The following is a 26,273-nucleotide window of genomic DNA, read 5'->3' as shown; positions in this document are numbered from 1 at the left end:
GGATTGCCTTTGTTGCGTGACTGTAACTTGTGGCCCAGTGCTCTGTATTGATGCACATGTCTCCCTGCTCCTGTTCCTTGGAACACGTGTGTGCCCTTGCAGGCCCACTGTTTGGCCAACGGTGGTGTGTCTGGTGTGCTTCCTTCTCATCCCCCCAGAGGAGTTGGCCCCTTGGAAATGGATTGAAGTGCCTTAAGGCACACACAGTAACTTCTTAGCTGTGCACTATGTAGGCGTGGAACCCTTTCTTTGCCCAAGTCGTGGAATGATTCAGGTCCTTCCTTTTAGTATTGTCCCAATCTGGGAGACACTTCTAGAATTCCGCTGCTGGCATCTCAGCACATTCTTTGCAGGACCAGACGTGGAAGGAGAAGTGGAGTTTTCAGGCCGCACTGTCAGCCTCCTGATGCCGAGGGTAGTTCCTTTCACGCTCTGTTAGTGGACCTTTTTGCTCTGAATCAGTACGAAGTCATTGATGCTTTGCCCAAGACATTCTCAGATGGGATCAGGTGTGAGGGGGACCTAGACTTGGGCTGCTGAACTTGTAGCTTGGCATGCGCAGAGTGGTCAGGGGGCTCCAAGGCTTCCACGTCAGCACCTGGACCCAAGAGAAGAGGCAGGAGGCCCAGAGCGCCTTGCTGAGCTGGCAGAAGGCTGTGAGGTCGGCCTGTGCTCGGGTGCTGGGGAGAGGGTGCTGCTTGGAACCGAAAACCACCAAGTGGCAGGGAAAGGCAAGCTTGCAGTCTGTCCTCAGGCCTCTTCAAGAGAAGGGAGCCCCACACAAGTGGGGGCGTCTCCCAGAGGGTCCGATCGATTAACGCCGTCTTTCCCCTCCCCCCCGTCTCTTTCCCCAGGTCTGTTGCAGTTCCTCCCACTTTTCCATAAGCAGAACAAGAACCAAATCCAACGTCTTAAGGTGTGTAGAGAGATCACGTTCCGTGAGCAGACAAAACGGTGGCAGGTTTGGCGAGCACGAACCAGACCAAGCGAAGGGCAGCCCACCACCGTATATCAAACCTCACTTCCGAATGTAAAAGGTTCACATGCCTTTGGCTTCCTGTTGACTCCCTCCTGACCCAGAAGCATGGGAATTGTGAAGGGTGTGCAGAATGGTCGGTTCCTGTTGTCCCGTCCCGTGGCCGTCTGTTCTGCCAGCGCACCACAGATGCCGCAGCGGGGGAGTGGGGACAATATATGGCATGGCGGGCAGTTAACATTTTATTTTAAAAGTATATATTATTGAATAAAAGGTTTTAAAAGAAACGCATGGAGAGTTTTCAGTGCGGAAGCAGCCATTCACTGAGACCTGCATCCCAGAGGACCGAGTGGCCCAGAAGCGCATTTGTGCCGCGTTCTAGCCAGAGGAGTGCCGGTTAGAAGGACACTTTGCACAGAGCTGCTGAGTGGGAAGGTGTGGGGAGTGAGCCAGTCCCGGGGAGCGGGCAAACCTCCCAGTCAGGAACAGTAAGTGGCCCTCAGTGAACCGGGGTCGTCTCCCCCTTTACTGCCTCCTGCCGTGGCTCCCTGGTTCATTCCATCTTCCAGTCCTGTCCCCCAACCCCAACACCCCGTTCCAGAAGTACAGCCTGGAGGCTGGTTGCGTCCTGCAGCAGGGGGCAGCCACTCCGCCTCCCTTGCTCTTCCACTGCTTCCTCTGAACGACTCAAGCCAAAGCGAGGACGTGTAGTTTTTGAAGGCCGGGCAAGGCCAGAAGCAAAGAGGCCCTTTCTGGTGCTACTGTGATGTCACGATATTCAGCTCCTGAGGTGGCATCTTGGAACTGAGTCCCCGCTGGACACCAGAGTTGTGAGGCCAGTGCCACACAGAGCAGGTAGACCTGGTACTTCCTGGCTCCATCACCAGCCTGGTTGCCTCAAGCTGGCTCTTAAACAGCCCTTTTTGGCTCCAGGCTCTGCACATTCCCCTTGGTCCCCTGGATATCTGGGACAACAAGACACCTTGCTGGGATGTTGGCATTTGTCCACGTGACGGGCCTGCACCTCCTCTGTTGACCCACTGCTGTTTGAGGTCGCCAGACAGAGAGTTGATTGGTTTGGGATTTTTTAGATGCCTGCAGAATTTGGAATGCTGGGTCCATCCAGTGGCCCATCCAGCTACCCGTCCCCCCATTTTCTGAAACCAGAGCTCTCTCTAGCTTCCCCCTGAGGAAGTCTTATTTCCCAGAAGCCTCTGAAGCACATCAAATAATCTTGGATGTTGTAGAAGACGGGGGTGGGGAGGAGTGGAGGTGTAGTTGCAGAAGGAAGGGAAAGGAGGAGTTAGTGGTTTTGACGTTGAGAGATGGGGACAAGAAGCCCACTGACCCAAGGACCTGCTGCAGCTCTGTCCACAATACGCTTGGATGTTCAGAATGTCAGCTCACATCTTCACATCTCGTTTGTTTGGTGGTTTAATCCTGGATTTCCCTGGTTACTAAACTAAGAACATACGCTTGTCGTAGAACAAAAATGTAATTAATGAAATTCCTGCCCCAGCACCTCATACACACACACAATGCACACACACAAGCTCTTTGCCTCCCTTGGGGGTAACCCCTGCTGAACTTGTGTGTATCTTCTCATTTTCTCCCTATGCATTTACTAGCATTTCTTAATTAGAATGATTTTCATTTTTACAGAAATGTAACCAGAGTATACATTCTCTCTCTGCAACTTGTGACTTCATTCAGTTGCAGGAATCGTCCCGTGTTGACACAGATGGCTGGAGCTGCCACCTCTCCGGGGCTGTGTGGCGCTCCATTGTGTGGTGTACCAGAGTTGAAGCAATCCTTTGTCAATGGGTGCTGGGTTTTTTTTTTTAAAGATTTATTTTTTTTTATTTATTTATTTGGAAGTCAGAGTTACAGAGAAAGGAGAGGCAGAGAGAGAGAGGTCTTCCGTACAATAGTTCACTCCCCAACTCTGCAACGGCTGGAGCTGCGCCAATCTGGAGCCAGGAGCTTCTTCCAGGTCTCCCACACGGGTGCAGGGGCCCAAGGACTTGGGCCATCTTCTACTGCTTTCCCAGGCCACAGCAGAGAGCTGGATTGGAAGTGAAGCAGCCGGGTCTCGAACCGGCACCCATATGGGATGCCGGCACTTCAGGCCAGGGCATTAACCCGCTGTGCCACAGCACTGGCCCCGGGTTGTTTCTTGTGTTTCAATATTACTACTGGTATGGCTGCAAGGAACACATTTGCACATACATTTTTTTTTTTTTCAGGTAAGATGTAGTATTTGGAATGAAACCTTTTTGCCACCTCCATTACTTTTTTTTTTTAATTTTTTTTTTTTTTTTTTTTGACAGGCAGAATGGACAGTGAGAGAAAGAGAAAAAGGTCTTCCTTTTGCCGTTGGCTCACCCTCCAATGGCCGCCGCGGCCGGTGTACCGCGCTGATCTGAAGCCAGGAGCCAGGTGCTTTTCCTGGTCTCCTGTGCGGGTGCAGGGCCCAAGCACTTGGGCCATCCTCCACTGCACTCCCGGGCCACAGCAGAGAGCTGGCCTGGAAGAGGAGCAACCGGGACAGAATCTGGCGCCCCGACTGGGACTAGAATCGGGAGTGCCAGTGCCGCAGGCGGAGGATTAGCCTGTTGAGCCACGGCCATTACTTTTTAAAAAAAATTTGACAGAGTTAGGAGGAGAGACAGAGAGGGAGAGATCTTCCATCTGCTGGTTCACCCTTCAAATGATCCCAACAGCTGGGGCTGCCAGGCTGAAGCCAGGAGCCTGAAGCTTCTCCTGGGTCTCCCACATGGGTGCAGCAGCCCAAGCACTTGGGCCATCTTCTACTGCTTTCCCAGAGGCGTTAACAGGGAGCTGGATGGGAAGTGGAGCAGCCAGGACTCAAACCATCGCCCACAGAGGGTGCTGGCTGCGTCACAGGCAGAGGTTGGACATACTACGCCACGACGCCGGCCCCTGCACTAGGCAGTGTGTGTGGGATAAAGTCTCAGACAGGAGCTGCTGTGCCACATGACTTGGGCAGGACAGCTGCAATTCTGAAGAAGGGGCCTTCCACGCTGTCCCTTGCCGTGCAGTGACTTCGGTCCTGGGACACTTGCAGGACTCCTGTCAGGCACTGGGGCATGGTGCCCGCGGCCTGTGGGCCTCCAGAAATAAGTTGAAACAAACAGAAATATGGGCTCTGACTTAAGAAAATTGAAAATGATAATTGGAATTAAACGTCTTAAAATGTCCAACTCTGAACTTTGATAGTTCAATATTTGATTTAAAAACCTTTCTCGCCGGCGCCGCGGCTCAGTAGGCTAATCCTCCGCCTTGTGGCCCCGCCACACCGGGTTCTAGTCCCGGTCAGGGCGCCGGATTCTGTCCCGGTTGCCCCTCTTCCAGGCCAGCTCTCTGCTGTGGCCCGGGAGTGCAGTGGAGGATGGCCCAAGTGCTTGGGCCCTGCACCCCATGGGAGACCAGGAGAAGCACCTGGCTCCTGCCTTCGGATCAGCGCGATGGGCTGGCCGCAGCGCACTGGCCGCGGTGGCCATTGGAGGATGAACCAACAGCAAAGGAAGACCTTTCTCTCTGTCTCTCTCTCTCACTGTCCACTCTGCCTGTCAAAAAAAAAAAAAAAAAAAAGACCTTTCTCTTGGGCCCCTGCACCTGCATGGGAGACCCAGAAGAAGCTCCTGGTCTGGCTTCTGGCTTTGGATCAGTGCAGCTCCAGCCATTGCGGCCACTGCAGCCATTTGGGGAGTGAAACTAGTGGATGGGCTGGCGCCGCAGCTCACTAGGCTAATCCTCCGCCTTGCGGCGCCGGCACACCGGGTTCTAGTCCCGGTCAGGGCGCCGGATTCTGTCCCAGTTTCCCCTCTTCCAGGCCAGCTCTCTGCTGTGGCTAGGGAGTGCAGAGGAGGATGGCCCAAGTGCTTGGGCCCTGCACCCCATGGGAGACCAGGATAAGTACCTGGCTCCTGGCTTCGGATCAGCGCAGTGCGCCGGCCGCAGCGCACTGGCCGTGGCGGCCATTGGAGGGTGAACCTCGGCAAAGGAAGACCTTTCTCTCTCTCTCTCTCTCACTGTCCACTCTGCCTGTCAAAAAAAAAAAAAAAAAAAGAAGAAAGAAAGAAAAAGAAACTAGTGGATGAAGACCTTTCTGTCTCTCCTCTGTAACTCCATCTTTCAAATAAATAAAATCTTTTTTTAAAAGAAATTTCTTTTATGAAAATTAATGAAATAATTTCAAAAGCAGCTTCTAAAGTTTCTTTCTGAAAATAACAGGAAAAATGTAGGGTAAACATGAGAAGTCGCTGCACTTTAGTGTGTTTGAAGTGCTGTGGGGAAACCTTCAGCAGTGAGCAAAGGTTCTCAAATAGGACGCCTGCGGTTACTAGTGTTCAAGCAATAGCTTAGTTACTAAAGCTGGGCATGTAAGAATCAGATTCGTCTTATGTCTTTTTTAAAGATTTATTTTCGAGCCGGCGCCGTGGCTCAATAGGCTAATCCTCCACCTTGCGGCGCCGGCACACCGGGTTCTAGTCCCGGTTGGGGCGCCGGATTCTGTCCCGGTTGCCCCTCTTCCAGGCCAGCTCTCTGCTATGGCCAGGGAGTGCAGTGGAGGATGGCCCAGGTGCTTGGGCCCTGCACCCCATGGGAGACCAGGAAAAGCACCTGGCTCCTGGCTCCTGCCAGGATCAGCGCGGTGCGCCGGCTGCAGCGGCGGCCATTGGAGGGTGAACCAGCGGCAAAAGGAAGACCTTTCTCTCTCTGTCTCTCTCTCTCACTGTCCACTCTGCCTGTCAAAAAAAAAAAAAAAAAAAAAAAAAAGATTTATTTTCTTTATTTGAAAGAGTTACAGAGAGAGAGGTAGAGACAGAAAAATCTTCCATCCGCTGGTTCATTCCCCAGCTGGCAACAACAGCTGGAGCTGCGCCGATCTGAAGCCAGAAGCCAGGAGCTTCCTCCGGGTCTCCCATGTGGGTACAGGGGCCCAAGGACTTGGGCTGTCCTCTGCTGCTTTCCCAGGTGCATTAGCAGGGAGCTGGATCGGAAGTGGAACAGCCGGGACTCGAACCGGCACCCATATGGGATGCTGGCACTGCAGGCCAGGGCTTTAACCCGCTGTGCCTCAGCACTGGCCTCTCATCTTGTGTCTTTAAGATCAACTCCAAATCCTTCACAGCTACAAATATAAACACCTCGGCTTAATTTTTGATGGATGTTCAATTAGTGCAAAACTTAATGTGTTAAGCCCTAAACATTGCATACACAATCCAGTTTCCTTAGACATTTCAAAACTCAACCTGTTTGGTTTGCACAAATACTTGGAATAGCTAATAAGAAAGACCTAAAGCTTCATGCAATCTTCTAAGCTTTCAAACACTAGCAAACCTAAGTCTAAACTCAAATTTAATAAAATGTTTTAAACATTCCTTGCTTACCCATTTAATTAAATTTGCTTAGCCTTTTTAAAATTAAAGTCACAGATCTAATATGAAATTCCTCAGACACTGAATTACATTCAGAGTATCACATCCTCTAGTAAGTTGGGTTTTGTTCCTGGCCACTAGCGCTGAGCTACCAAGAGGACCCCTCCCCCACCCCGTAGGCCCCGTGGAGAACAGGCTGTCAGATCCCACAGGTGGAAGTGAGAGAGAGGGTGCTGCGGGGGTACGGGGGGAGCAGCTGATTGTTAGGATCAGGACAGTACTCACAAAGTTGGTGATGCGATTAGACGGGGATTCACCCATGTGGCCTGGGGGTTTGGGGGGGGGGGACCCCGGGCCAACTCCAAGGCTTTTGGTCTGAACAAGGCGTTAAGTCGGCATTCACTAGAATGGGCAAGAGGGGTAGAGCGGATTTGAGCAAGGGGTGTGTGCGTTGGGGTGGGAGAGCTGAAGTCTCAACTTCGAACTTTAGGAGGCTACATGCGAGACCCGTCCACGCAACTCGGAATGCTTCTCCAGCCACATCCAGGTGCTTGCGGATAGCAGGAGTAGCTGCAACCACATCTTAGCAGGGCTGCAGTTTAGCCCCTTGAATTCATGTGAGTTGCTGGGAGGGAGAGGGTAACAAGGTTGTTAGGGATATATTCAAGGGGTCGGTGCTGTGGCAGAGCAGGTAAAGCCACGGCCTGCAGTGCCAGCATCCCATATGGGTACAAGCAGGAGTTCCAACTGCTCCACTTCCCATCCAGATCCCTCTAATGCACCTGGGAAAGCAGCAGAAGATGGCCCAAGTCCTTGGGCCCCTGCACTCATGTGGAAGACCCAGATAAAGCTCTTGAATCCTGGCTTTGGCCTGGCCCAGCCCTGTCTGTTACTGTCATTTGCAGGGGGTGAGCCAGGAGATGAAAGGTCTCTCTCTGTTTCTCCCTCTCTCTCTCTGTAGCTCTGCCTTTCAAATAAAATAAATCTTAAAAAAAAAAAAAATAGGATGTATTCAAACCAAAAGGTTAAGAATGAACTGTGCAATCAAGGCCAAGGACAAAGACAAGTGAGGATGTAGATGATGGAGGTGAGGAAACACAAAGTGTCAGAGTCCTAAATTCAAATTCCTAGTGGTGGTGAAGAATGTGAGGACTCTGTGCACCTGCAGAAAGGAGCCTTCCGGAATGCCTGAGAGGTGTTTGTAGAGGAGGGTGTGGCCGGGCGGAAGGCAGGCCTAGGTGACAGGAGCTGCAGAGGACATGGAGAAACCCGACCATGGGGCGGCAAAGTGCTGCATTCACTCTGGAAAACAACCTGGTAGTGCTGTGGCTCATTTGGCTAATCCTCCACCTGCAGCGCCCGCACCGCATATGAGCACCAGGTTCTGGTCCCGGCTGCTCCTCTTCCAGTCCAGCTCTCTGCTGTGGCCCAGGAGGGCAGTGGAGGATGGCCCAAGTGCTTGGGCCCTGCACCCCATGGGAGACCAGGAGAAGCACCTGGCTCCTGGCTTTAGATCAGCACAGTGCACCGGCCGTGGCGGGCATTGGGAGGTGAACCAATGGAAGGAAGACCTTTCTCTCTGTCTCTCTCTCTCTCACTGTCTTAACTCTACCTGTCAAAAAAAAAAAAAAAAAAAAAAAAAAAAACTGGTAGTTTTTCAAAATGTTAAACAAAGTTGCCAGATGACCCAGTAACTCCCCTCTGAGTGACAGTTCTAAGAAAGTATATGTCATCACAAAGAGGTGGAAATGAGAGTTCATAGCAGCATCATGCACATTGTCAAACTGGAAAGAACGCAGATGTCCATCAACTGACGAAAGGATGAACACAAAGTAGCATATTCAGACAGCACAGCGCTGTCTGAGTGACAGCAATGTTCTAAAATTTGTGATGATGGTTGCATAATTCAGTAAATGCATCAAAAAAGTTTAACAGTGAAAATGGGGTGAACTGCACAATAAGCAAATCCTACCTCAAAGCTCACACATGCACACACACATCAGAGATGTCAATCAGGAGGTCAGCGGAGGAGGAGATGCTGGCCAGACGTCAGTCAAGGGATGCTCGAGGGATCCGAGATGGCTGCAGTGAGTGACCGGAGGTGCAAAGCAGCTGGAATGGTCTCAGAGGCCCGGGAAGGACCAGCAGCTTGAATCCCAGCGGCTGAGGGGTGCAAAGGGAAAAAGACTTAAGAATATTAAAGCGGAAGCCCAACCCCCTGGAAATAAGCTACAAGGTGAAGGAGGGCGTGGCTTAGGCAGGGGCGAGGGGCCGGGGGGTGTTGGGGGGGGAGCGCCTGATCATAGCAAATGTCAAGTCCAGTCTGGCTGAAAGGAGTAAGGGATATGAGAGAAACAGGCATATTCGCTCAAAGGGAATTCAAGCGTTAGGGACCCCCACACACCGGGCTCCTTCCAAGTCCCCGGGAGATGCCTAAGCAGTTCACTGAGGCAGTCCACAAGGTGTTGTAAAGTTTGCAAAGGTAGGCAGAGGATGAGGGTCTGGCAAAGCTGGGTCAGAGCGGAACTTCTCTCCCACCAGAAACAGTCATTAGTGCAGGGCCAGTAGCTATATACACGAAACACCTTTTTCTCCACCCCCCCCCCCCCCGTTTTTAATGGGATTCATGTGAAACGGAAGGAATCCGAGTCCGTGTGTTGGAAGAGCACAGACCAGCGACAGTTCTACAGAGAGCAGCACACATGAGGCTGAAGTTACTGCGGGGAGCGATTAGTTCATTATTTCCTGATTATGAGTTATTTCACTGAATCCATATCCAAAATTCGGTTTTATATACACATTTTGGTCTCTCTAGTAAGAGTCACACATGGGACCGGCGTTGTGGTGTAGGCAGGTAAAGCCACCGCCTGCAGTGCCGGCATCCCATATGGATGCTGGTTCAAGGTCCAGCTGTTGTTTCACTTCCCATCCAGCTCTCTGCTGTGGCCTGGCAAAGCAGTAGACGATGGCCCAAGTGCTTGGGTCCCTGCACAGGCGTGGGAGACCCGGAGGAAGCTCCTAGCTCCTGGCTTCGGATCGGCGCAGTTCCAGCCATTGTGGTCATCTGGGGAGTGAACTATCGCATGGAAGACCTCTCTCTCTCTCTCTCTCTCTCTCTCTCTCTCTCTCTCTCTCTCTTTCTGCCTCTGTCTCTGTAACTCTGCCTTTCAAATAAATAAATAAATCTTTTTTTTTTTTTTTAAGATTCACATATTTCCCCCCTGTGCCTGGAGACTCTGGCTTGATTATTCAGGATTAAAAGAGTTAATAATAAAGGCAAAGGCATTTATTTTAGTGCCTGACACATAGTTCATACTGGATTTACTCTTGTAATTGATTACAAAAAGAAAACCGCCGTAACGATGATGGTGTTATCTATAAATCGCTTTTCCATTAGCCACACCACCTAACCCAGGCTTAGGCACACCAGATCATATTTAGAAAGATATTCAGTAACGGGGGAAGGCTCCAACTTTTGAGATTCCTTCCACACTTAAATTCTCACAGCTTATTTTATGTCTTTTCTGAAATGTTGCTAAGTGTTGACTGTTTCTTTAAAACATTAGCCGTTGGTTCAATTCAACCAACTAACTTCATTTTGTTTAATTTCTGCTTTTATCTTAATGTGCAGGCTGTTATGTTTTCTAATCACATTTAAGGCCATCCATTTTCCTCAGAGTATTGTTTTGACTGCACTGCGGCTCTTAGGAACTGAAGGGTAAGAAGCGCTTAGTGCACTGAGTTCTCCACACTCTTGCTGCCTTTAATCTGTGCTTAGTCAACAGGCATGGACTTGGCATTCCCAGGTCACCCAGGTGAGCACCCGCTGAGCAGTTCGTTTCAGTCCTCTCCCCTTCGCGCCCCTCGCCTCGCCCGCAGCCACGTTCCCTTGACACCGCGCAGGTGCTAACAACAAGTTTTTTCATCTTCCGTCTCTTTCCGCGGTAAAAGCAGCTGTGGAACGAAGATGGAAAAAAATAGTCCCTTGGCAACGGAGTTCTTTTATCAAAGGGGCGGGGCTAGGGCGGGGTTTAAGGGAGGAAGGCACCGGAAGTTTGTGATTCCTGTGGCTGGATTGGGTCTCGCGCTTCCGGGAGGCGGGCTCACTTGGGCGGAGGGATTCATTTCCCGCGGCGAGCGGCCCTCCGCCTCCATTTATTCCTGGGAAGCGGCGCGGGCGGCGGTTGCTGTGGTTTCCGTGTGGGGGTGGTGTTGTGGGAGTATCGTGTGTCCTTGTTCAGCCGTGGGTGGCTGCAGGTCGGGAGAGCGGGCGCTCAGCGTCTCTTTGGAGTAGGGCGGGCTCCCTGCTTTCCCTTGGCTACTCAGCGCTCGTCTCTACCTCCGAGGCCTAGTTTGGCTTCGGGCGGCGGAGGGGAAGGCCGCCGGCGAGATGTTCAAAAACACGTTCCAGAGCGGCTTCCTCTCCATCCTCTACAGCATCGGCAGCAAACCCCTGCAGATCTGGGACAAAAAGGTCAGGGGCCGGCGGGGACAGCTGGGCGGGGAGCCGGGCCGCGCCCGCTCAGCCGAGGGCCCGGGGCGGGCAGCCGCTGCTGTGCCCCGACCCAGAGTGGGTGCACGTGCGGTGGGCGTGGCGGGAGAGGCCGTGTCCTGCGGCTGCAGCGTACCTGGGACAGCGGGCCCTCGCCGAAAACTTCACTCGCCCAATCCTTGGGGGCCACGGATCCCCCTCAGTATGGTGGGGTCGCTGGTGCCCGCCTCATAGCGTGAAATGCGTGAGCTTCCGTGAGGGAGCTTTGGAGCTGGAAAGAGGAAAGGATGCGGCTTCCACGAGGTTTTACTGATAACGCTGTTTGGTGCCAGGCACGGTGCTCGGCGCTGGACACAGGGCCCTTGTTCGCGTGCGTCTCCCTTGTGGAGGCGCCGGGTGCTTGGGTTTCATTCATTTGCTCCGTCTCTCCCGCTGATCCCAAACGAGCTAGAAATCGTGGCCTGTGCACCTGCTCCACGCTCTGCGTAACCAGGGGTCCGTACCGCGCCTTCCTTGCCCAGTTTGTGCTTGGGGTAAACTGCATGGTGATGACAAGGGCTTGTCCGGATCAGTGAGCTCGGATCCAGGTGCCAGCCTGTTGTCTGAAGTCAGGCACCCACTAGGCAGTCCCGGGGCTCCAGGAGCGGCTAAGTAAGATCCAGCTGGCTCTGCGTTGCTCTGCACCTCGTGGCTTCGGTTCTTCGTTTGTCATGAAAGTTCTCGGCCGTCAGCCCGTACCGTTTATTGAATATAAGTTCAGGAAGGCACCTTGTGTGGGCGCCAGGTGGCTTAAGGACTGTTCCTTGGTACTGTCCTCAGGGGAGAGGCAGAGGAGTAGGCTGAATGGTGTTTGTGCAGCGATTCAGGGCAGCAGCCTAAAGCAGCAGTGTAGTGGTCAGGAAGCCAGGAATTCCGGGATGCATCTCACGTCCTGTCGCCACAGGTGAGCGCTCTGGGCCGCGGCCAGGGTTGGGGGGACGTGAACAGCCTCTGCCCGTCGTCGCGCGCAGCCCTGCTCTGAGGCAGCTCGGAGGGTGCTGTGTTCCTAGTGCGGTGTGCTGAAGACGGTTGGAAGACCGAACAGCAGGAGGCCGGGCCTTTGCCGCTGTGGAAAATCTGACCCACGGCTTTCGCACGATTGTACTGTCCACAGCTAGAGCACAGGAAGACACTGTTTCACTCTTCACTCTGTTCCCGAGAGTTTTAGTGTTGAGGTTTTGTTCTCAATGGAATAAAGCTGAGAGAACCCCGAGCGAGTGTACCTGGGAACTCCACAGGGACGAGGGCTTCTCAGCTCCTGCTGAGTCAGTCAGGGGCTATGGGAAGGCGTGCAGAGAGCAGCCGTGCGTGCCAGTTGAATTCCACAACTGCATTCTGATATGAAGATCAGTATTAGGCAATTGAAACAGAGAATGGGGCTTGACCTAGGAGGAGAGGTTTCCGGAGCAGGCCAGGGACTTACTAGCACTGAAAGAATGCCACGTAGGAGCCCTTGGGATTGGTGAACGTGCCGGGGTTGCCAGTTTGAGCCCTTCTGTGCTTGACCTGCTGGGTCTTATTTTCCACATGCGCTTTTTGACTAGTCAGCATGTTTACACTCGGAATCTAGAAGCAAAGTAACCATGGTGCTTCTTGTCTCTTAACAACACCACTAGAGGTCTGACGGTACCCTGATGACATAAACAGGCGTGAAAACACTGTTATGTGCAAGGGCAGGGTGACAGGGAGTAAATTAAACAGGCGTTTCAGCAACAGAAACCTGATGAAGGAATTGTAAGCAGAATCCTCACAGTAGAAGTTACCAGTTTCTCCTCTTCTTATTCAGACTGGATTGAAAAATGTTTTTACAAAAACAACCAAAATGTATGTATTTAATTTAAAAAAAAAAAATAACACCACAGCTCAAGAGAGAGTCCAGTCCAGAGATCAGGAACAGGACAGACGTCTCAGGAGGAACCAGGAGAGACGACAGCGCAGGGGGAGCTGGGCGGCCGGGTCCAGGGGCTTGGCTGGAGACCTGCTCCAGGTGGGTTCCTTGCAGGTGCTTCTTAAAAGCCGTGGGGTTTCTCCAGAGCTCCGCGGTGTGTGTGTTCGAAGGGCTGTCGATGTGGGGCTCGCCCAGCGGGCTCCGGATGGAGAGCAGGGTGGTCCTCATGTCATGTCCTTTGGGATGTCCAGGCAGAGTTCCCCTGCGTGTCCACGTTGGGGTGGTAGCAGGGCGTGAGGAGCTTCGCCGTGGGCGCCTTCTAAGGGTAGCCACTGGGGAACTCCACGAGAGCTTGCACCCTCAGGTCTGCTGTGCCGGCTGCTCCATGGGTGGTTCCTGTCCACTTGCCAAGGTTGTCTGACTCTGGGAGAACAGAAATTCCTTTGTCGCCAGACAGCGTGAGCATCATTAGCTCCTGCTGTAGCCGCTTGCTGTGGTGCCTCGGCTCCTTTACGGGCAGCGGCAACGCTGGCAGCGGCTGGATCGCGATTTTGAGAGGCCATTCGGGCAGCACTCGGGCAGGGAGGCAGAACGAAGAACGCGACTGCAGCTCGGAAGTGTCTGGGGTGAGTCTCCCCGGTGCCCCGCCAGGGCAGGGGGAGGAGAGGCAGGAAGGGGAAGTTGGAGGCCGTGTTTCTGGGCTCTGTTGTGCGAATGCTTCTCCCTAATGTGTCTTCAGAAAGTGTTGGGAATCCAGGCCAGGGCAGAAAACACTTTCGCAGACTTACCAAAGATGTAGTGGGCAGCCACGGAGTGACAGGCGTTGGGTCGACCTGGGAAGAGACAGAGCTGGGAAAAGCATTTTCCTTGCTCCCAGGGAATAAAGCAAAGTTGTAACAAGGGCAGAGTTTGATGAGGAAGAGAGGACAGTCCACCTTTATGTAGACATGACCCCGACCTTGCCCGTAGGTACATATTGACCATGGCGCCTATTTTTGTTACTGTTTTGATTTCACAAAACTTGAGTCTCCTTTCTGAATTTATACAGGGAGAATTTCTGTTCAGTTTCTATGAAGAATAATCTTGAAAAATTAGGTTCGACTTCTGTGTAGGCTGTGTCTCCTTACAAACCTGAGAAGTGAATGTGGTTTCCACAATACCAGTGAACTTGCAGGCGACGCTTCTCCTCGTGTTTGAGCCCCTGCAATGGACCTGCCACGCGGATGCTCACACCCGGGAGGTCGAGGAAGGCCTCTGCGACCCTCCCAGCCATCTCACACTTCACGTTTCAGCTTGAACATATTTCACAGGGAACCTAAGTTAGGTCCCCAGTGTGCTCGTGTGGCTCTCTAGCTCACGCTGGGCAGTCCTGCCCACTGTGTGCCACCCACTGCCTGCACGTCCCGTAGGAGGAGAATGGTGTCATCCTGAAAGGCCAGTGCTGGGCTGTGCTCAGACACCTCAGGGCTGCCTCCTGGCTCTGTTCTCGTCCAGTTGTGTGGCCTGGGGCAGGTACTTTTTTTGGGGGGGAAAGGTTTATTGCTGGGTGGGGGAAACCCAACAGGCTGCCTCCCTGTGCAGGAAAGAACAGTGGCAAGTACTTAATCACATGGTTTTCTGGTCTGCTTTCTACTTATGCCTATGGAGATTAAATGAAGTGTATCTAAAATGCTTAGCAACAGAGTTATGGCATATAGTATAAAATGTGGTGGGGAACCAAGGCTTATTCAAGACTAAAATAATGGTCCTAACCGTTCCCAGCATCCATGCCTATGAATAGAAAGTGCAGAAAAACCAGACTTCAGAAATGAGAGTGGGTTTGTCCTTGCACCATGGCTTTCCTGGTCCAAAGCTCATACTGTAGCTCCAAGGCCACCCGGCCCATGGCAAGGCACTCTTAGCAGTAGCCCCTACACAATAGAAAGAAGTTCTGTTCTCTCCCCTTCAGGTTTCTGTACTGGCTGCTCCCACCCCCAGTAGTCCCCAGATCACAGTTCAGAGGTACTTCCTCACAGAGGGCTTCCTGACTGCAGACTGAGTAAGCTTCTGTCTAAGTAGTCACACTGGAATTAGCTTTTGAAGATCTGTACTCCTGGGGACGGTGTTGTGGCTCAGCGGGTTAAGCCGCCACCCGAGACACTGGAATCCCATATGAACATCAGTACTAGTCCCGGCTACTCCGCTTCTGATCCAGCTCCCTGCTGCTTTTCCTCGGGGGATGGTGGAGGATGGCCCAAATGCTTAACAGGCCTTATGAAGCTCTTGGCTCCTGGCTTTGGCCTGGCCCAGCCCTAGCCATTGAGGCCATTTAGGGAGTGAATCAGTAGATGGAAAATCTCTCTCTCCCTCCCTCCCTGTCTCTGTCTCCCTTTGTCTCTCAAATAAACAAATAAATCTTAAAAATGTACTACTAGCTACATTGTTTCTTGATGATAGAGGCCTTTTAAAGTTTTCAAGCCTCTCATTTAGAAATTAGCTTTGTCATGGGAGACCAGGATAGGTACCTGGCTCCTGCCATCCGATCAGCGCGGTGCACCAGCCGCACCTGCCGTGGCGGCCATTGGAGGGTGAACCAACGGCAAAGGAAGACCTTTCTCTCTATCTCTCTCTCTCTCACTGTCCACTCTACCTGTCAAAAAAAAAAAAAAAGAAATTAGCTTTGTCTTGTTTCATGTTCTCTTCTTGGACTAGTGGCAAATCTTAAATTTATTAAAGGACTCATGCTTAATGTAAATGTTACTTCTGGTTTGCAAGGAGAGTACCAGGAGGTTCTATTCCCACATACGTGTAAAACATTGTATAAGTCTCAGTCATTTTTTTTCCAGCAAAATTTTATTAATTTGAAAGGCAGAGAGAGATAAAGATCTTTCACCTGCTGGTTCACTCCCCTAATGCCCACAACAGCCTGGCCAGGGCAGAACTAAAACCTAGAAACCTAAACCAGGTCTCCCATGTGTGCAGCAGGGACCCAACTTCTTGAACCACCGCCTGCTGCCTCCCAGCCTACACATTAGCTGGAATTGGGAGTGGAACGGCCACTCAGACCCAGGCATTCTGCTAGGAGATGCAGGAATCACAAGCAGTGTGTTAACTGCTACAGCCGGCATTCTCAGCTCAAAGGCCACAAGATGACACTGCTAACTCCTCCTGAATTCCTGTCAGCTACTGCTGTTTCTCCTCTTCTCCCAAATAAATCCCCAAACACAGGCTTTCCTTGTTGTCTCACTGGCTAGTGTTAGAGTCCTTTTCTCTGTTCTAATTTTTAAAGTGAACAAAGTATCTGGGAAAAAACTCTACACCATAGTTTTTAAGGAGTAAACCGTATTGGTGCCCGTTACTGAGTGCATCTGGGCAGAGAAAGATCCTTGGACTCGCTGTTTTTCTGACCTTCCCAGAGTCAGTCAGATGCTATTCGTCGCTATTCTGATGAGAGCTTTTCCGGCCATTGGATCGGGGCTTGGGTTTCCTTACAGTCGTCCCGTTGAGGCGCTGTTAGGAAGAGTCTGGCTAGCAGTACACGTTATTGTCCCATGCTGACTGTCCCATGAGGGTCTGGAGAAGCTCAGAGCTACCTGCTTGCAGTCCAGGTAGATCTATAAAGGGCTACAAAGGAAGAGGCCCTAGACTGGCAAGGCGCAGGTGTGGAGTCAGAGCTATGCCCGGTTCGCCCCACAGAGGGCGCCCTCAGCCTGTTTTCTGACTTGGAGCCCAGCCGACTCGGGGCAGAAACCTTCCTGCTGAAATGGACAGCTCTCTTGGCTTAATGTGAATTGGAACATGTGTCATTAAGAGTAGGATGCCAGATGGCTGGGGTGCAGCTGCCTGCCAGGGTGAGTGGGTGGAGCCAGAAAACTAAAGTGGGGGGAGGGGAAGGGAATGGCTACAGCTCATATGTTATTTTTAAAGCACTCATAGAAATAGAGAGCCTTGGCCAATTTCCTCCCTATCCTTGTAGTGTTTTTTTTTTTTTTTTTTTTTTTTCCTCCTTCGGTTTGATCCTCTTCCCTGGGGCTTACATTAGAGGAGAAAAAAAAAATTAGTGTTCTTTATTGGTTGCCCAGCAACCGTGGAAAGCCTGGGAGAGGGCTCTTGAGCTGGACTCGGAAGTCTGCTGCACTCTTGGTGCCTGCAGAGGCTGAAAACCACTCGGATCTGTAACTGCCAGTGAGCGGGGCGCTGGAGCTGCTGGAGGACCTCCAGCGCAGGAAATAAAAATCCTGTAAGCTCATCGTGGCCTTGTTTTCAAGGAATAAACCTCCTGGGCCACGCTGTGGTAACAGGAACGTATCCCGAATGAACAAGCGGGAGTAAGCCGCTCCTTCTGATTGAGAGAGGAAAGCGAGACCCTGCTTCCACCGTGGGCAGTGAAGGCTGACCACTGCGTTTTAGCTTCTTCTCAAAGCCAGGCTGGCGGAAGTGGATGCCTTGCTAACAGATCTTGTTCATGTCTCTTGTGTGTGTCAGCAGCCGTCTGAGGAGAGGAGTTGCTTCCTGCAGGACCTGACTGAAGGCAGTGAGGCAGACCTCCCAGTTGCCCTTTCTCCTGTGGCCCCAGCTCTAGAGTCTGGCGACCTGGCCTTGGGGCTTCCTGCCCTCAGCGTTCCCAGCTCCCAGCGCTAGCCTTCCCCACCTCATTTTCTTCGTTTCTTCCAGTGAGTTTATGTTTGTAGCCCTTTGAATTTAATAATGAAGAAAAATCATAATTCACTAGCAAATCAATTTGGTTTCGAAGCTCTGAAAGCTCGTGATATGGGAATGCTTGTGTTTTTCCTCTTTGGGGGCTGAACTTTCTTCTTTGGGCAAAATTCTGTTTTGTTTGTCCCCCAGCCAAGTTCACACTCAAAAGAGACTAGCCGGCATACCTTCAAAACCCTGCCTTTCCCCTCCCGGCCTCTCATTGTGAGGGAGATATGCATTGTGCGAGAATTAAACCTGAGAGAGTGGTAGTTATCCAGTAACACCACAGAAGTCTCTTTAGGAAGTTGGAAAGTCCAGCTGAAAGCCGGCTTCCCTCTGGGGCAGAGCGTGGGGACACTGGGACTCCTGTGGCTTCTATGGGAGGCCGCAAGGCATTGTTTTCCTCTGTGAACACCTGAATGGGTCAGATTTGCTGGCGTGTCCTGATGAAGTCATCTGCTAGAAACTCTGAGGTGGGCAGAGGCAAATCCCATGCTGTTTCCTCCCCGAGAGATCGAGATCAGCTGATCTTCTGGGGCCGAGAGAGGCCCCGTGGAAATCTGGCCTGAGAGACCTTTGGGGACATGAGCTGGAGGTCTGGCTTTAAAAACACCAACGACTAAATAGTGACGTGTTGCCTCTTAGCAACAGTAGTCTTCTGGCCCTAATTACTTCTTAATCCTTTAATTTAGCCATCTATTTGATCTTTGCTGTGTGCACCTTTTAAAGAAAGAATGTTTATGTTAAGGAGAATAATTGTGGCATGTTATAACATTAGTATTTGCATCTCGTTGGAATTACTGCCAGTTCTTATCGGTTGGCCCGCATCACATTATTTGGCGATAATTTCTTGGTTAATTCTTCCTTCACCAGTGAGTCTGCCTGATTTTCCACAGAAAACGCAGGAGGCATATCGCCACATTAGTTGGGATCGTGTCTGTGGACAACGAGGTGGGCAGCACTGGCATGTTCTGCACAGACCCGCGCCTTTGTGCTCTTAATCTCCCTTGGACGGAAGCCCAGAATTCAAAGCAGAAGGGCATTGCGTGTCGCCAGCTTTGTTTGAGAAGCATTTCAATGTGACGCTTGTGTCTTGAGAACCCAAGAAATGCTTCATTGGTAGAGCTTGGGGGGCCCATCCAGCCCAGCACTCTGTCTCTGACAATGGACACCAAAGGATGTTTTATGGGAAAGCGTTCTTCATGCTGGCAGCTTCATGGGCCTTGTGATATCCCCCAGGATCTCTGGCTTCCTATAATAGTCCATGGTGGATATGTTTCCAGGAATATTTTCAAAACCCTCCTCGAACCTATTGATGTGTGCCAGCTCTTAGGGTGACAGATTCCAGAAGTCAGCACATATTTGAATGCTTAGCTTACGCCTAGCACAGTGCAAAGCTTTGTAGAAGATAGAAATGATGCTTACTACATGGTCCCTGTTCTCACTTGGGCTTACACTTTTGAGGAGAGACGATTCAAGTCGCAGTTGTAGAAGGCAGGCAGTGATGTCACTGTTCTCTGGGGCACAGCAAAGCGCGCTGCAAGTGGCTCGGGCTCTCAGGAACGGAGCTCACAGAGACCAGTGTCTAAAAACAGAATGCCATCGTATTAATCATTCATGTTGAAAGATACAGCTCTCAGACTCAACACTGTTCTCGCCCTCTCTATGCAGATGTAATGAAAAGCAAAATTGTAACCATGAGGCCAATTAATGAACAAGGAGAGCTTCAGTTAGTGGGATCAAGTCATAGGATCTGACAGCCCAGCACAGCGATTTTCACAACTAGAAGAAGATCACGTTGTCTTTCTGATGTGTCCTGTTCTAAAGCGGTGGATCTTTTTCTAATGCTGGCACAGCGTAGCCCTGTCTCCAGAGTGCCTTTGCCTATCGCTCTGTCCCTGTTAGGAGCTAAAGAGTTTAATGCTGGAAGAGAACTTCTTTCCTAAATGTTTTGAGAGGAGGAGTTGGTATTGAATGTTGATTCCTTCCCATTATGTGCCTCCTACATCTGCAGCAGACAATACAGAACGATGGAGGATGAAGTGCTAAATTGTGTAGTCTAGACAATGTGAGCCAGAGAAGCGGATCAGAAGAGAGGTCAGCGTGGGCTGACAGTGCTAACGCAGGCCTCTGTGTGTGGCACAGATGGGACTTGAGTTCATACTTGCAGCAGAGATTCTGGAGAAGTCGACAAAGCAGCAAGGAGTAGGAGTGAGCAAAGCAGAGGAAAGATTTCACTCTTTCGGTCGCCACCCTCCTTCTCAGGAGTGCGCATTCCCTTGCCCTTTCTGGCCACGGTATGTGAGGCAGGATCAGGCAGTGGACAGCCTGGTGCATCCTGACTCTCCCACCTCTAGTCTGTCATCTGAGGGCCCTGGGGGTCAGTGTCCATGTTGGTAACACAGAAGCAGCACCACCCAGCTTTTCATTTTTGTTTTTGTGAGGATTGAGGGAATGGATGTGACACCCTTAAGTGCACAGTAGGCGCTCAGTACACGTTAGCTGAATCCAGTCGATTTCTTCAGGAAGGAGTATATCCTGACGTAGGGGTTGTGAAGTCACGTGGGATTCCTGTGGTGGCCGATGGCACCCTGGATAGAGGTAATAGCCTGGTGTCTTTATGTATCAGCTTCAACCGACTGTGTCTCCAACCTCTGTTGCCCTTTGGACTACAGTGATTTTCTTTAAATGTGTCCCAGTTCAGCCTCAAAATCTTTACAAGATTGTTAGCAGTTATTACAGGACTAACCAATCTAACTTTCTTCCTGACAGGTGCGAAATGGCCACATCAAAAGGATCACTGATAATGACATCCAGTCCCTGGTGCTAGAGATTGAAGGGACAAATGTCAGGTAGATCGCCAACTCTGTTTTCCCGACACGATGTATTCGAGGGGGCAGTGGTCGTACGGTTAAGGGCACAGACTGCAGAGTCAGACCACCCCGTGTGGATCCAGCTGTGCTAACAGAGCTCCCCTTGGGCAAGTCACTGAATCCCCCAGGCCGCAGTTTGCTCGTCTGTAAAATGGACATGAGAACGAGACATCTCTGTAACAGTAGGGTTATTGTGAGGATTAGATTGACGAGTATGTCTTAAACTCATGCGTAACACATGGTAAGCCCACTGTAAGTATTAGCTGTATTATTTAACCAGAGGGGAGGGGCGGGACACTGATCATCGGGTGGCCTGTGGTTTTCAGTGCCATGGTGGTCATAGTTTTGGTCTTCTAGAATCTCATGGTTCTCTTGGCTCAGCATTAAAATCTTCTCTCATTGAGAGGATTTTGAAGGGCCACTGCCCTGGCTTTGTTTTTCAGTTATTTTGTTGATGTCTCATCTTAACTTTAGTTGCTGAGCCGAGTATTTTTAAGGCATTATTTGACTTGGGGTGGAGGGTGATGAGTCTTAATCTTTGAGATCTGCGTTCCAGTTGATCCTCCTGCCCCATGTGTTCCTGCTGTGCATACCACAGAAGAAAGCAGACAAACAGTGAGGGTATTGGTATTTCCTCTCTCTGCAGCACCACTTACATCACATGCCCTGCAGACCCTAAGAAGACGCTGGGAATTAAACTTCCTTTCCTTGTCATGATTATCAAGAACCTGAAGAAATATTTCACCTTTGAAGTTCAGGTAAGTAGAAGATGGGTGCATGTTCATGTTCACTGCTGCCTCTGCCACAGAGCCATTCAACTGAGAGGAGGAGGGGCTGTGAAACCATCTGTATACTGTGTGTGTGTGTGTGTGTGTGTGTGTGTCCTTGTCTGTGTGTCTGGTGTTATGGTGTAAATTTGGTATTAGTAATTGAAATGTAAGACTCAGTTTTAAATAGTAAGCACCCAAAATCTGATCAATAGCTGCAAGATGGGGCCAGCATTGTGGCACAGTGGGTTAAGCTGGTGCCTGTGTTGCCAGCATCCATGCGGGCGTTGGCATCCCATGTGTGCACTGGTTCAAGTCCTGTCTGCTCCACTTCTGATCCAGCTCCCCACTAATGCACCTGGGAAAGCAGCAGAAGACGGCCCAAGTGCTTGGGCCCCTGCCACCCATGGGTAAGACCAGGATGGAGTTTGTTTTGTTTTGTTTTGTTTTGACAGGCAGAGTGGACAGTGAGAGAGAGACAGAGAGAAAGGTCTTCCTTTTCCGTTGGTTCACCCCCCAATGGCCCTTGTGGCCGGCGCACAGTGCTGATCTGAAGCCAGGAGCCAGGTGCTTCTCCTGGTCTCCCATGGGGGTGCAGGGCCCAAGCACTTGGGCCATCCTCCACTGCACTCCCGGGCCATAGCAGAGAGCTGGCCTGGAAGAGGAGCAACTGGGACTAGAACCTGGGGTGCTGGCGCCCCAGGCGGAGGATTAGCCTATTGAGCCACGGCGCTGGCCCTAGATGGAGTTCTAACTCCTGGCTTCAGCCTAGCCCAGCCCTGGCCGTTGTTAATATTTGGGGTGTAAATCAATGTATGGAAGATCTGTGTGTGTATGTGTATGTGTGTGTGTGTCCTTTCTAATTCTGCCTTTAAATAATTTGAAAAAAAAAATAGCTACAAGTTTAAGGATTAGTGTAGTATCATGTGGGGTGAGGGGTAATTATTTATAACTGGGTTATTCTGTTTTCTTTTGAAATTAAAGAATGTTTATGAAATTATTCTATGGTCTGACAGCCTGCTGGTTGTCATATGTCATAAGCAGCTGATGTTGTCTTAGCAACAAACAAGATCAACTTGCAGCTTCCAGGCCATCTGCATCCACTGTGTGGCCTGGCCTGCGTCTGGTCTTTTTGCTTCCCTCTGGGTATCCGCCTCGGGAGACCAGGCTGTGGGAGTTCTTACTGAGGTGGTTTCGCTTGTGCCGAGCTGCAGTGGCCTGACTCTTGCCCGTGTTTCCCAGGTGCTAGATGACAAGAATGTGCGCCGGCGGTTTCGGGCGAGTAACTACCAGAGCACCACCCGGGTGAAGCCCTTCATCTGCACCATGCCCATGCGGCTGGACGACGGCTGGAACCAGATCCAGTTCAACTTGTCCGACTTCACCCGGCGAGCCTATGGCACGAATTACATCGAGACGCTGAGGGTGCAGGTACCGCTCACTTTCCAGACAGAGCCCAGGCCGGGGAGCGCGGGGGGCGCTCTGACCCTGGCTTGTGGCAGAACACCGTGGGCTTCTGGCTCAAGTTTCCAAGTCTCTGGGGGGCTTTGTACTTGGAAAAAGCTCAGATACAGAAGGCACTCCTGCCAGAATCCGTGCTCGGGCCCTGCTGAAGAGGGGCCCGTGAGATGAAGCTTAACCAGGGTGCGGGAGGGGGCGCTCTCAAAGTCAGCCTTGCCTCCGCAGATCCACGCCAACTGTCGCATCCGGCGGGTCTACTTCTCCGACAGGCTGTACTCGGAAGATGAGCTGCCAGCAGAGTTCAAACTGTATCTTCCAGTGCAGAACAAGGCGAAGGTGAGCCGGCCCTTCTCGGGAGGGCCAGACAGTGAGCTGGGGCCTGTGGCTGCAGCGCCTCTGGCCTGCCCGTTGCCTTGGAAGATCTTAGATCTTCCTCCAGGGTCAGCCCTGTGTCAGCATTGCCCCTAGGAAGGACTAGGACTGTTAAGCTGTTCCACGGCCACAAGGGGACCCGCCCCTCCCCGGGGCCTCCTTCCAGCAAGATCTTCCAGCTCAGCCTCTTTAGCAGCCCCGCAGAGAGGCCCCTCCTCACACACTGGTGGCTGCTTAAGTGCTGCAGGAGTGTGTGCGTGCCGCAGCCCAGTGCCCACTCCCGTGTCATCGGAGGGGGTGGCTGGTGACACTATGCATTTTTTGAAGAGTTGTTTACTTGAAAGGCAGAGTGACAGACAGGTCTTCCATCTGTTGGTTAACTACTCCCCAAATGCCCACAAGAGCCAGGAGCCAGGAATGCCATCCGGGTCTTCCAACTACTTGAGGGATCATCCACTGTTTCCGAGGCATGTAACAGGAAGCCCGGGTCAGAGTGGAATGACTGGGACTTGAACTGTCACTCTAGTATGGGATGGCGCCCATCCCACGTGGCAGCTTAACCTGCTGCACCACACTACCCCCACTCCCATTTTCTAATAACAAACTGAGCTTTCTTTCTGTTTTTTTTTTCCCCCTCCAGCAATAACTGAGATACAACTCAAGGGAAAGAGCCTGAATGGGATCTTTAGTTTATAAAGGAAACTATCTGGAGGACAATGCAAAACCATATTTATATTAATCCCCTGTGCTGTGATTGCTTTATTTACTACCTGGTATCCCTTGTGTGGATCCCAGCGACCACGTGACTGCGGTGTAAGTACAGTGGTGCTGGGCACCGTGAAGCGCACGCGACTGCGGCCCGCCCCGGCATGTGGAAGAAAACTCAGCACGCAGCACAGAATAAAACTCAGCGTGTGGCAGTTTCAGCCCAGTTGCTCTTCCTGTGGCCCAGTCTTGGTTTTGTAGTATCCGCATCTATACACGCTGTGTAAGACTCATCGTCTGGAGAGGAATAAAATGCTATATTCTTGGTTTGTAAGTCTGGTCCCACCTTTCTTAATGGCGTTTCCCTTTCCTTTGTGATACAGGACAAGAACAGCGTGCAGTTGCACTGGGAACTCGCGCTGAGCAGTTAAAGACTAAGGCAGATGTGTACAACTGATTTGGGAACAACTTTTGAGATAAACTAAATGGAAAACACACACAAATAGTAAATGGCCAGTAGAATCCTCTCACTAGGAGTTGGATCTTAAGTGGAGCTTAAGGCAAGGTGCCATACGGTCCAAATTGCTCTTAATCACCTTAGGTAGGTGACATGCTGCAGCCCCGCGTGTTCTCTCTGGACTAGAATAATCTAGTCTTGTCTGCACTGGACCAGCTCACTGCTTCCCTGTCCGACTTCCAGATGGAGTCCCTGCTTGAGTGCGGAGTCACTGGCCGGAACCCAGGCTGTGCGCTGCTTTTCCCCCACCGCTCGTTATTCTGGGGCGTGTGCCTGTGAGGGGAGGGAGCCTGGCGCTGTTGCTCTTGTTAGTCCGCAGAAGGTGAGCACGCGTATTTGATGCGGCATTTCTGCGGAGGAGAGCAGCGTGGGGACAGACAGTCCTCGGGCGCCTTGAAGGACGCGCGGTGCTGACACCCGGGCAGCGTGGGTTTCCCAGCACTTGTGTACTTTGGTGTGCTATACCCAGACCTTTTTTGGAAAGGTTATGTTTATGCAATTGAAAGTTAAAAGTCAACTAAACAAAAGGCCATTCCAGATCTGTGCTGTCCCCTCGCCACTTCCTTCTGGGTTTGGTTTCATTCCACAGGGGTGAGCTCGGGGTTGGCAGCACCAGCCGCTATCACTGGGGTTAGAGGTCTGCTGCTACTGTTGCCGCCTCCTGAGAGGTTAAGTGGCAAGAAGCACTCTTCTCCCACGGGTGTGTCCTGCGTCTGTCTCTGTGGAGGGAGTGGTGCTGCTGTGCTACCCTGCGTGACTCGCTGAGCAATCCTCTGTCCCCAGTGGTCACAGGCCTCATAGCTCCGCGGGCTCAGTTAAGACAACTTTCCCTGGGGCCGGCGTTGTGATGCTGTAGGTGAAGCTGCCACCTGCAACACCGCATCCCATTTGGGTACCACTTTGTGTCGCGGCTGCTCCACTTCTAATCCAGCTCCCTGCTGATGTGCCCGGGAAAGCAGCTGAAGATGGCCTGAGTGCTTGGGCCCCTGGCATCCACGTGGGAAACAGAGTTCCAAGCTCCTGGCTTCAGCCTGGCCCAGCTCCAGCCATGATGGGCATTTGGCGTGTTGAGCCAGCAGATGGAAGATCTCTGTGTGTGTGTGTCTAACTCTGCCTTCAAATAGATAAATCTTTGGGAAAAGAACACAACTTGCCCCTTTCTCTGTGTGCTGACAGCCAGGCTAGAGCCACCTGCCCTGTGGCTGCCGCCCCTCTGCGAAGCCCCTGGTGGCTCAGCATGGCAGAGCCTGCTCTTTCAGGACTAGCCTGGTCAGGTCTGATGCCATCCACTTCTCCATCTTTCCACATGCCATGGTCCACACGGTTAGACTCCATGGACCTGTCTCCCCGACTTTCCGGGGCAAAGCAGGAATCCTGAGAGATGGCCGGGGTCAGCCAGCGCCTTCAGCGCGGCTGCTTGTTTCCGGCCACTGTTCAGTGAACTCTTCCTGCGATCTGGAGTCTGTTACGATGAAAGATGCTTTTGTGGTGGCGAGGCGAGCCGAGCGGGGTTGCCGGTTCATCTGTGGTGCCAGCATGTCCGTGCAGTGCTCCTGGAGTTCACAGGAAGACAGGGAGGCTGTCTCCTGCACACAGAGCCCCTTTCACCCCCGGCCCCCGGCCCCTATGTATGGGGATGACCTCACCGCTGCCCTCCGTGGGGTGGCAGGCGGCAGCTGCTGGCTTCCCAGATGCTTCGCATATCCGTCCTGGAGGAAGTGGGGGGGCGTCCAGGGTGACGGACGTGGTGTCTGAGCTGGAGCTGGGCCACCCTGACTACACGGTCCCTTTGCCTTCAGCTTCCCAGCCTAGCGAGATGGCAGCTGCGAGGCAAGAGGCTGAGAGAAGATGGACAGATCGGTCAGGCTGCCTGGGCTGGAGGCTGGCCACTGACAGCCACTGGGGCAGGCTGAGTTGCATTATCCAGTGCCTTGGAAGTCGTGGCGCGTTGTACAGGAATTGGCTTCTAGACGAGAGGCGGAGTCAGCTGCACGACCTTGTGGATCTAGCACGCGGCCACCCTGGCACCCAGTGACTGCTTCCTCTGCAGCCAGGCTGGAAGACCGGCCCCATCCGGGGGCATTTTGGAGGGAAGCAGGTG

At 51.9% G+C, this 26,273-nt stretch overlaps 2 protein-coding genes and 1 pseudogene across 3 annotated transcripts in view; 2 read left to right on the top strand and 1 right to left on the bottom strand.

Annotated features, from left to right (window-relative positions):
* The window catches only part of CSNK2A2 (casein kinase 2 alpha 2), a 39,511-nt gene extending 38,248 nt beyond the window's left edge, over positions 1–1,263 (top strand). For both annotated transcript variants that reach the window (XM_051846823.2, XM_051846824.2), the window contains one exon: positions 855–1,263. The gene's annotated coding sequence lies outside the window, so the exon portion shown is untranslated. The remainder of the gene's footprint in view (positions 1–854) is intronic.
* A 9,202-nt stretch (positions 1,264–10,465) lies between these two features.
* On the top strand, positions 10,466–23,989 carry CFAP20 (cilia and flagella associated protein 20). The gene is made up of 6 exons (XM_008257351.4): positions 10,466–10,855; positions 20,250–20,329; positions 20,997–21,108; positions 22,360–22,548; positions 22,804–22,914; positions 23,591–23,989. The coding sequence occupies exons 1-6, from the start codon at positions 10,772–10,774 to the stop codon at positions 23,594–23,596; spliced, it is 582 nt and encodes a 193-aa protein (XP_008255573.1). The 5' UTR covers positions 10,466–10,771; the 3' UTR covers positions 23,597–23,989.
* Positions 11,384–13,363, bottom strand: LOC127491398 (ubiquitin-conjugating enzyme E2 C pseudogene; annotated as a pseudogene).
* Positions 23,990–26,273: the final 2,284 nt, after the last annotated feature.

This window comes from Oryctolagus cuniculus, chromosome 18 (assembly GCF_964237555.1).
Source record: "Oryctolagus cuniculus chromosome 18, mOryCun1.1, whole genome shotgun sequence".
In the NCBI taxonomy this organism is placed as follows: Eukaryota; Metazoa; Chordata; class Mammalia; order Lagomorpha; family Leporidae; genus Oryctolagus; species Oryctolagus cuniculus.
Note: the sequence above shows the minus strand (reverse complement) of the source record. Positions and strands in the feature narration are given on the sequence as shown.

What these genes read in the sequence shown, in the direction of transcription:
- CFAP20 (XM_008257351.4), top strand. Translation starts at nt 10,772, where the DNA reads ATGTTCAAAAACACGTTCCAGAGCGGCTTCCTCTCCATCCTCTACAGC. An exon ending in ATTGAAGGGACAAATGTCAG is followed by an intron (nt 20,330 to 20,996) that starts GTAGATCGCCAA and finishes CTCTCTCTGCAG; the next exon opens with CACCACTTACATCACATGCC. An exon ending in TCGAGACGCTGAGGGTGCAG is followed by an intron (nt 22,549 to 22,803) that starts GTACCGCTCACT and finishes TTGCCTCCGCAG; the next exon opens with ATCCACGCCAACTGTCGCAT.